The sequence below is a fragment of the Durio zibethinus genome, chromosome 20, assembly GCF_047325235.1.
Source record: "Durio zibethinus cultivar Kanyao isolate XHJ-2024 chromosome 20, ASM4732523v1, whole genome shotgun sequence".
Taxonomy (NCBI): Eukaryota; Viridiplantae; Streptophyta; class Magnoliopsida; order Malvales; family Malvaceae; genus Durio; species Durio zibethinus.
This window is the reverse complement of record NC_143181.1, coordinates 23,342,212-23,353,420: the sequence shown is the minus strand read 5'-3', so window position 1 is coordinate 23,353,420 and position 11,209 is coordinate 23,342,212. Positions and strand designations below refer to the sequence as shown.

Genomic DNA, 11,209 nt, shown 5'->3' with positions numbered 1-11,209 from the left:
GTTTGAATTTTTCGGTGAGATACTGGCCCATTTTCCAGAAATCGATGAATTTTTTCAGTTTTTGGTAAGTGTTCTTGGATCTTTTTAGAAAAAAGGCAGAGGATTTTTTAGGCTAAAAAGAGAGAAGACTGAGGGTTCTGAAGCAAAAATGAAAAGGCTTGCCTCTTATAAGGCTCCAAAATGACACAATTTCTGCGTACCCAGGATTCACATGAATCTGAATAGGATCTACACGCCATCCGTGGTTCGATTTGACCTGATCGTAGGTTTTTTTCTTTTTATTTTTTAATTTTAATTTTATTTTATCATTTTATATTTTAAGTTTTTATTTGATTTTTATTATTTATTTTATTTGGCTGATTTTTTTTATTGAGTAATTTATTATTTATTAAATATTTATAAAAATTCTTTTTTATTTATGAAAAATAATAAAATAAAAAAATCTTTTCAAACAAATTCATGAATCTTACCAAACTATTGGAGAATTTTTATGGATTTAAATTTTATGGAATCCACCAAAATATTGGGGAATTTCATAAATAAATTTCAAAAAAATGAAAAATAACTTTTATCTTACCAAACTATTGGAAGATTGCATCTTAAGTTAAATTTCACCAAACTATTAGAGGATTTAATGAATTTTCTCAAAGAAAATAAAATTTTATAAATGTTTTTCAAATAAAATCTCACCCAACTAATGAGAGATCTACCTTAAAGTAAATCCTACCAAATTATTGAAGGATTTTACTAATTTTTCTGAACAAAATACATTAATAAATTTGATGATGGAGCCTTTTTAGGGTGTGATACTAGTTTCCATGAATACTCCCAAGGTGAGAGAATTATCTTAAATTGCTATCAAACTATTGGTAATTTTAGGATTAATTTTTAATTTTAAATATTTTGATAAAATATAAACATATATAAGGCTTAGATAATTTGAAATCAAACCGGTATCATCATTTGGATGGGCGTTGTAGGGGTGCTATAATCTTTCTTACAAATAACTATACTCTCGAACCAAAAATTTGGTTTTGTGAATCAAAATCTACTATTTAAAGATACATAAGTCAATCTTAGGACTCCTCTTTAAATGGGCTAGATTCGATCAGGTAGTCAATCATATCTTAACAAAAAAGATTGGTGGTGACTCCTTTAATCTATGTTTAGTGGTAGGTCCATGGATTTATACATTATAACATTAAAAATAGGTGTCTATATCATTTCCCAAACCTTTCTCCCTCGAAATTATCATAGATAAGATAAATGACTGTTGCTTCAAGGCAATCCATTATGGCAAATTGCATGGAATCAATACGATTGGCCAAGTACTATAAAAAGTACTCAACATTTTGAGCATATTGAATCCGTCAATTGCTAGTCCACGCATAACATTTTGAGGATCAAAAGCAAAGTCTGAAAATCTAAAGTATCATCCATCAGCTTATCATGATGCCACCTCATAGAATCCATAGTTTTGAAAGACATGAAAAGTTGTTGAAAACTCGGTATTAATGGAAAATACTATAAAACTTTTACAGGCTTCTTTTTTACATGGATTTCATCATCATTCTCATTCAACCTTTTTTTGAGATTTGTGTCCACCTAATAAGAATTGCCACACACATGACAAGATTGTTGATTTTTTCTATCACCCTAATACAACATGCAATCATTGGGACAACTATGAATTTTCTCATATCCAAGACCTAAGTCCTTAATCATTTTCTTTGAATCTTTACAAGATTCAAGAATTTTTGCAAAAGGAAATATTTCTTTCATAAACTCCAATAATAAAGTCAAAGAGTTTCTCATCCATCCACATAAGCATTTCAAGTGAAAAAGATGCACACAAAAAACCTTGAATGCTTAGATCCCTCATAAAGTTCTTCATTCATATCTTCAAGCAACCTATAAAAGTTTGATGATTCTCCACTAGGTTGTTAGTCACCTGTACCTATCCCATATTCACCAAATTCATTCATTTCAACATTTGACTCATTAAATCCATCATTTTAGGAAAATAGATTATGGAAATGTTGGTTATGAATGTTGAAAGCATCTCACAACATGCCTTCCACGTCATCTTGTCTAATAGGATCATATTATTGTTAGAGAGCCCTTGAAGTTGAAGGAACTCTAGTTGATAGCCTTGATGGTTCAGATTCTCCATGAAAATATCAAGTAACATATCCTAAGAGAAATCCAATACACTCTAAATGTTTCAAAACAACTTCACAAATTTGCCAATTGATATTAGCACAACTAAAACATGGGCACAATATCATATTATCTTCACTTGCATTCTCAAATGCAAAATTAAAAAAATTTTCCACTTTATCTCAATACTCTTGACTCAATCTTGACTTTTGCATCTAGCTCTTATCCATTTAGTACTTGCTACATTATCAAACCAAAGTTATATAATTAATTATATGAAAACGAACTCTAACATAATTAATTAAACTAACCCTAAAACCAAAAATAATAACAAGTCTATATTACCAAATAAGATATTAAAATTTTTTGTATATTCTACATGATTTAAAGAAATGAGTTTGCACATCTATATTAAGCATGTAACATGACAAAATATGAAATGAAAACAAAAATATTATTCTCAAATCTATGAAAGAAAGTATATGTTTAAACTAACCAAGTATGGAATTTGAAATTTGGAAAACTGAGCAAATACCTGTGAAGACTATAAAAGTTGCACACACCTATATTTGCCTTAAGTAATAAATACTTTCAATTTGCCAAATCTAGATTAAGTTGCAAAAGGAACTTGTACCAATCACTTATTTGGGACAAAAAGATATTGTTTGTGACTATGAAAAACGTTGATGAACAAAATACTAGTACACATACTTTTGTTTTGCATTAGAGTTAACACCAACTTTTGTAAAAGTAGTACCTCATCACTCTTTCCCCTTATAAAAAAAGAAAAAGAAGAAAAAATACATAATTATATATACAAACACATGCAAGATTAATGTATAAGGAAAGTAACATAAATATATACAAACATATGCAAGATGAACAGACGATTGAACGATAATGAGATATTTTGTTTGACATTCTAAAGTTAACATCTGATGTGATTAGCAAGCTGGACTCCTTTTATCAATGGCTATATCTTTTCTTTTCTCACCATTAACTTTTTTTTGCCTTAGTTATTAAAATAAACAAAGAGGAATGCAATATACAAGGGAATCCTTTGCTTGTTGGCTACAATTCTTTCAAAACACTGATATTTATTGAAAAAATGATAAGTGTTAATTAATGTATTTAAAACACTGATAATTAAACATGTCTTGCTTTTACCACCATCACTTATTGTTAACACTCAATTTAACATGAATTTTAGTTAAATTTAACTTTTAAAATATTTTAAAATATTAAATATTAAAATAATAATTTTTATTTTTTACTATCATTTTGAATAATGGTCATTCAAACTTAAGTATATAGATTGATCCAAATCTTGACCAAGCTTTGAAAGTAAAAAACAAGTCTAATCTAACTTGACCCAATTCATGAACAATTTTTTAATTTCCAATGCATAGAAAAATATTGTTTAATAAAGTAGCATTAAAAGTACCTTTAAAGCATCGGTAAGTAAAATCTTTTGAGTAATTTATAGATTGATATGATCATGATAATATTTATAATAATATTCAACATATAAGGTAAAAAATTTATTCTCTTATTAAGTTTGCCTAACATATGTATGCATAGTTGTTTAAAAAATGTATTCATACTTAAGTTTAATAATAAAACCATTCCAAACCCAATTATAATGAACCAAGAATAATCATAAAATCCATTAGTATAATTAGAATCAAGATTGTATGAAGGAATATATAAGAAAAGAAATGACAAGCAAAAACGAGTGGTGGGTAGCTAAATAACAATAGTCACAAACATAATATTTTGTCAAAAATATCATTTGATCCTTCTTTTTTTGTCTTATTGTTTTTTAGTACATATGTGTTTCATAAGCATTATGATTATCAAATAACTACAATCTACGTCTAAAAGCTCTTGTCTTAATATAAATAAGATCAAATGGAATCTGGAAGTCTCAAATAAATCCAAAACATTAAATTCCATTTCCTTTTTGGCACTTTGTTTCTATTGCACTAATTCTTTCTCATAATTAACATAATGCATTTTCTAATTGTGAAAACCACCCTTTTGTCGTATCATGGCAACATGCTTAGCCATTTTCAACCCATTTTCAAACCCATATCTATGTCCTCTCATGCAAATGAAGTACTCTGGTAGTTTATATAACACCAAGCATTGAAAATACATCTATAAATGCAACATTTTAAGTGCTTGTTTGTAAATATTTTTAGTAAGAAAACTTACCCTTTGTTAATTGGAATAAGTACATATACTTTTTGAAAAATATTGATACCTTTCCACCACTTTCTAAACTTGATGAATAAATCTTTGTTACTCACTATATAGTATAAAGGATAATAATCACCTAGTAAACATGAGTTGGAGAAGTTCCAATCATAATAATCAAATAGTTTCAAAGTTTAGAGAATGATACATAGACCTAAATTAAAATCACTGATCTAGAGGAAGTATCCAAAGTTAAAACTATTTTTTGCACCTTTTAATGACCCTTTTGTCCCAGTTGTGCAATGAATGAAATAAAGAATTTGTCAAGAGCAAAGAGGAAGGAGTAAGTGGGTGAAGGAAACATAGATGTGAAAAGTAAAAGAGCTAGAGAAACTAGTCCAAATAAGGCTAAAGTATGCATACAATCGAAGGTCGTGAAGCCCATAAGAAAAGTTCAAGTTGTTTACTTTCTGACTAGAAATAGCTAGCTTGAGCATCTTTATTACATGGAAGTCACCCATTTCACTAATCAACCACTTTGTTTGAAAGGTAATCCACACATTCATCTGCCCATTTGGCTACTTTTCTCTTCAAGTCTAAAATGATCACCTAATTGATTTTCTCTTATTGTTTCATAGATGTAATGGACAGACTTACAGCTTTCAGAGGCAAAGGAATGCCTTTTCTTTACTATTAGTCTTGCAAAAGGTGCATTTCCATTTTTCTTTCTAAAACCATTAAATGACTTTCTTTTCTTTTTTGTGTTTGTTTTTAACTAATTTTAGTGTTTGATTATCAGGAGTTACAAGAATGGTTATTTATGGAATGACTTAGCAGGCAATGACATTATTCCTCTATCAGATTGAGCTAAATATGTACTTAAAGGCTCAGATTTAGTTGATGGTTATATATGGAATGACTTAGCAGACAATGATATTATTTTTCTATTAGATGAAACTAAATATGTACTCAAAGGCTTATAATTGGTTGATGGTTGCTTTAGTAAACTACTTAATTTCCATACCTAATTTACCTTGAAAGTTTAAGAAAACTACATTATTAATCCAAATGTATGGTTGAAGGGATGATTTGTTTGTTGCAAAAAGATTACAACAACTGCAAATTAGCAATAGAGGGCCATATTTTCAAAAACCAGACCTTTATGCCAAACAAAAATCCTTAATTTTTACTTTGACTCAAAATAGGGGAGCCCATGAAGTAGAAAAGACAGCAACATATAAAGATCAAGAATTTGATGAAAAAAAAGAATGAGAAAAAGAAAAGGAATAAGAAGAAGAAGAAAAAAAAGAAAAAGAATAAGAAATGGAAGAGTATGAATTAGATGAGGAGAAAACATGTTACATAAGCTTAACAACTCCTCACTCTTGTTGCTCAAGAAGGGTTTCTACTAATGAACTTGAAGACCAAGAAACCAATAGCTAAGGACCCCAATAAACCATTTTTGAGATAACTCAATAGGACTTTTCCCTTCTATCAATATCTTCTATCCTCTATGAAAAACAAAACCAAAGCAAAAACATTACTTCCAAGTGGATTGAAGATGGTAACCCAGTTGCCATTGGGTCAACACCAAGTCGTAACTTGGTTCTACTTCAACTTATTGCATGTGGGAATTTAGCTATTAACAAAGCAAAGAACGTGCCTACTATAAATTAATCAGTAACACCAAACATTTTGGTGAAGAAGGGTGAAAATTTGCATAAAGGGGTTCTTTATAAAGTGCTATAAAGGTTGCTAAAGATGATCAGATGATAGGTTGCATGTATGAGAATCTAAGGTTTAGTAATTGACAAGCTGAAAAGAAGTAGTATTTCAATGGCAGTATTGTGGGGTCAATGAAATCAAAGAATTGAGTTATGGCTGATCAATTAGTGCTCAAAAAATCCAATTCCTATAATAAAGAAAGGTGACTAATTTGGTTCTTGTTTAACATGTTTGAAAAATAAATGCAATTTCTAGCTCATAGTGTAAAGAAAAAGTATGATAAAAACTTAAAATATCACATACATCTCACAGATACTGTTCTTTCTGAATTAAACATTGCCTTTATTCTCAAGTTGCTCTATCAAGTAATAAAGCTAAATGACTTAAATAGTGAAGTAATGAATTATAAAAATGTTATCTTATTAAAAAAATTATAACAGTATAACAATTCAACTCAAACACCTAGTTCAACCAGTTCAATTTGATGAAACTAGCTAAAAAATGATCCAAGAAATCCCAAATCAATATAATGTATTCATCTTACACTGCATAGAAGGTAATCATTTAAAAGAGAACAAGAAAGATAAAACCTTGTATGATATAGCTTATTTCAGGTTTTGGTATCATTTATAAGAAAATAGGACAAAACATAATAAAATTTGTTAATGTCAGCTTAGCTTAATACCACATTTTTCAGCCTTATAGCCATGAAATTCTCAAGTTCACCATTAAAATCCAAAAAGAAAAATCTCCCAAATTCTAGGGTTTTCAATTTGAATAGAACAAAATCTTTTCTCTTTTGTTTCCTCTATATTCCATTTAAATTGGTGGAATGGAAAGATTGAGGGAAGGGAAATTTAAAGTGTGGGAAGGGAGAGGATGATTTAAAAAGAAAAATTTATGGTCATTTAAATTGTGGGAATGGAGAGGGAAAAGAAATCCAAATGAGAAGAATGTTCAATCCAACAACAATATTAATACAAAAAATAAAAACTATAAAATTTGATAACAAACTAACTTACATTATTACAGAAGAAATCTAGCAAAAAGAAAATGGAAATGAATTGAGGGGGGAAAACTTAGTTTTTAGGGCAAAAATGGAGGGGTTGGGTGTATTTTAGATTTTGGGACTTATTAGCTGTGTTTGTAGAAACAAATGCCACTAATTTTCACAAATTAGAGGCCTTTCTTTTTAAAAAATGCTGCTAATAGATCTAAATGGTGCATATGGGTTAAATTCTGAAAAAATTTTACTTCTTAAATTTTAGTAAATTTAAAAACAAAAGTTATTTTGTGACATTTTAAACATAAATGCTGCTAAATTTTAAAGTTTAATGGTGTTTATAACTAAAAATGTTGCTAAATATTTGAGATTAGTGGCGTTTTTACTATAAATGCCACCAAAATAAAAATTTTGTGATGTTTGTACAAAAAACAATGCTAAGTATATAAAGGTCTATCAATTGGCGGTGCTTGTTAGAAAATGTTGCCAAAAAAAGACCACCAAATCTTCATTTTCCTGTAATGCATCAAACATATAATTAGTAATTAAATTCTTAAGAATTTTTTTTGTGCATGTGATTTTAAATTGTACTATAGAAAATAATCATCTTTTATTCATGGTCTCACTTTTTTTTTTAATTTTTAAATTCAAATTCGAAACATTGAAAATTAAAATTTCAAGCTCTCAATAAAATAATTTAGCACTTAGGAAGATCATTGTACATGCTACAATTGAGGGGTGATAGATACTAAAACTTTTTAGTAACAGGTACTCATGCACAACACGAGTAAATTATTGAGTTCTTTTCTTAAGGTTTGGGTTATGAGATCGTACGACAAAAAAAAAAAGAAGAATAAAAAGAATGGGAGTTTTAGGAGTTTCTATTAAGATTGTCTTCTAGTTAGATTGTTTCATCTTAGTAACTTGAATTTGAATCATTCTTTTCCCTTAAAGTGGAGCAACTAATGTAAAGTATGAATATCTTAAATGCATGTATTTACAAAAGAATTAAAATGTAGAAAATCATACCGAACTGGGAAATTAAATTAAATTAAGTTAAATGTTGAATTGAAGAAAACTTGATGAGAAGATCATGGCAACAAACCAAAGAATTGGAGACGAGAAGAATACCAGCTAGAGACATCTCCAATATTGAACAGTTCTTAATTACACTTAGCCTGTTTTCCTTTTAAATATTTTTTACTAGTATATTTAGTATTAGTAATAAACTCAATCTATGATAGTTTCCAAGTTCTTAAAAGTTCATGCAAATACAATTATCCTTTTAATAGGCTGTATAAAATTTATATGCAAAGGTGGGGAATATTGCTTTTGTTCATGTATACAGGAAGTCAGTTATATTACTGATTCTTTTGTTAAGAAGGGGTTCAACGAAATTGGAATCTAGTGCCTTGCTTGTAACTCTGTTTTTTCTATTATTAATAAGGAAATTTTTTAAATGAATTTTGTGAATTTTTTTGTTAAAATGATTAATTAAAAATTCAAATTGAAAATTTAAATCCATAAATTAAAAGGTCTTATTGTATAGATTAAATATGTAAAATTTGAAAACAATAACAAATTTTTATATTTTTTTTAGATAGTTATTTTTATTATAAATTTTTATTAAACTTTTAACATTAAGTAAATATGAATCAAATTTAAATTATAAATGATATTTTAAAATTTATATATTATTAATTTTATCATTGAACTTTATCAATCTATGAATTTAGATATTTTATTAAATTATTTTATTAAAAATTTCATCAATTTTATCTAATATATCTTTATTTAAAAAAAAACTATATTTTCCAAGAATAAGGAAATAAAAAATAGTAAAGGTTTTACACGAAGATGTACTGTAGATGCAAATTCTTGAGGGTTTTAACTAAGAATGAAGATAAACACCTTAATATATATATATATATATATATATATTTTATATTTATTTATCAACCATTTCCAAGGCCAATTCTTATATAAAGGAAGCAACTCCTCTGTCTTTCTCACTCTCGCGTATCACTTTAAACTCAAGCTAAACCCTTTCAATCGTCGAGCTTTTACTATCTCTTCGGCAATGGCACAGCCAGAGAGTGTTGCCATAACAATTCATCCTCCCTCAACGGAAGACAAACTGATGGGTGCTGCTCGATCGGGTGATATTGGTACTTTGTATCAACTTATCGGAGAGGACGAAGGTGTCTTGAGGCGGATCAAGAAGAGGGAGTTTATGGATACTCCACTACACATCGCTTCAGCTGCAGGCAAAACTGATTTCGCCATGGAAATGATGTACTTACAGCCATCATTCGCTACGAAGCTGAACAAAGATGGGTTGAGCCCTTTACACCTTGCCTTCCAAAACGGCCACACACGATTGGCGCTTTCACTGCTGAAAATCAACAAAAGTCTCGTCAGTGTCAAAGGGAAGATGGGTTATACTCCTTTGCATTACCTAGTCATGAAAGAAACCGATGGTCGTCTTTTGACTACGTTTCTTAATGATTACCCTCGCTGTATCCATGATGTGACAAGTCGAGATGAAACTGCCCTACACGTAGCAGCCCACCACAACCCAAGAGCCCTTAAAGTTCTACTGCGCTGGCTTACGAAAACCTCTAAATGTAGCAAGTGGCAGAAACAAGGAATCCTTAACTTCAAGAACAGGGATAAGGAAACTGTGTTGCACGTAGCTGTGTCGAACGACCAACCAGAGCCAGAGGTCAACTCTATTTTCTTTAAGTAAAAGAGAATCATTTTAATCTCCTTTTCTGCAATACATTTTACATTTTTACTTTTTTGTTCTTTTGATGCAGATTATCAGGCTATTAACAGATCTTCGGATCGACACTAAAGTTAAGAATTCGAAGAGTTCAACAGCTTTGGATATCTTGAATGGCCGAACTCAGGAAGACAGTATCAATATCGAGAAGTGTGTGGACATTTTACACCATCCTTATGGTCTGAAGGCATCGGCTCGCAAAATACGATGGGTTCTTCGTGAGCTGCTTAGTCAATTGGCATATGAAATCACACATATGTCAGTTGAAAGGGGCAGCGCTTTGCTAGTAGTAACAGTACTGATTCTTACAGCCACTTATCAATCCGCCCTAAGCCCCCCTGGTGGTGTTCTTCAGGCCAGTGCTGAATCCAACGACCAAAAATTTTCGGGATTGCAAGTTTACCTAGGTTCCAAAAACACCAGTCATCATATAGTGGAAAAAATCGAATTCAAAGGAAATAACACTGCGGGATCATCAGTACTGACGACGCAAAATTTTCTTTGGTTCTTTATTCCAAACATGGTGGCTTTCTCTACTTCTTTCCTCATAACTTGTTTCGTTCTACTGACTATCGTTAGTGGTTTCTTCTCGTTCGTTCTCGCGCTATCCCTGTTGACGTTACTCTTTTGCTTTCTGGATTCTTCACTGATTATCGTATCACCAAATAATCAGTCCAGCAGAATTCTTCTCCGTTGTGTCTATTTCCTCGCCTATGCCAGCTGCCTTGGAATTGTCCCAATAGTAATTCCCAAATTGAGGAGATTTTTTCGTCAAGAGTAAGTCAAAGAAAGGATGCAACGTTGTCGTTTTTATCCATATAAACAAATTTATGACAGAAGCTAATGGATGAACCTTTACCATGTGAGGGTAACTTTTAAGAAATATAGATCTGCATCCATTCGTACCATTAACTTCTGTCATCAATTTTCTTTAAATGGATAAAATCGACAGAATCACACTATATATTTTGAGTCTATTTTTAATATTGCGAGTTTGTATTCAACTTGTTTATTTTTAATTAATAATATTGAGTTTATGTTCAATTTGAGGACCTTTATGACACATGCATTTAAAATTTTTATGAAAGGGATTTTTTTTTTTTTTAAATCTCAACCTAGGTATAAATGAAGGACTGTAAGTGCTGAAATTTAAAATTTTAAGCTTATTAGATGTTATCTTTTAAAGACATAATATAAATCATATATTTATTAGTTATGCACAAAATTACTTTTATAAAGAGGTTGACTTTGTTAAAATGCAATAATCATAAATTTTTACTGAATTGATTTATTCTCATTAATTGTCGGAGCATTTAAATTTTTATGTTAAATTAAAT

The 11,209-nt window shown here is 29.8% G+C and overlaps 1 protein-coding gene and 1 pseudogene across 1 annotated transcript; both read left to right on the top strand.

The window, feature by feature from the left end:
- The first annotated feature begins 5,430 nt into the window (after positions 1 to 5,430).
- Positions 5,431 to 6,290, top strand: LOC111315205 (protein SOSEKI 2-like; annotated as a pseudogene).
- A 2,841-nt stretch (positions 6,291 to 9,131) lies between these two features.
- On the top strand, positions 9,132 to 10,979 carry LOC111315206 (ankyrin repeat-containing protein BDA1-like). The gene is made up of 2 exons (XM_089749610.1): positions 9,132 to 9,812; positions 9,907 to 10,979. The coding sequence occupies exons 1-2, from the start codon at positions 9,168 to 9,170 to the stop codon at positions 10,651 to 10,653; spliced, it is 1,392 nt and encodes a 463-aa protein (XP_089605736.1). The 5' UTR covers positions 9,132 to 9,167; the 3' UTR covers positions 10,654 to 10,979.
- The last annotated feature ends 230 nt before the right edge of the window (positions 10,980 to 11,209 follow it).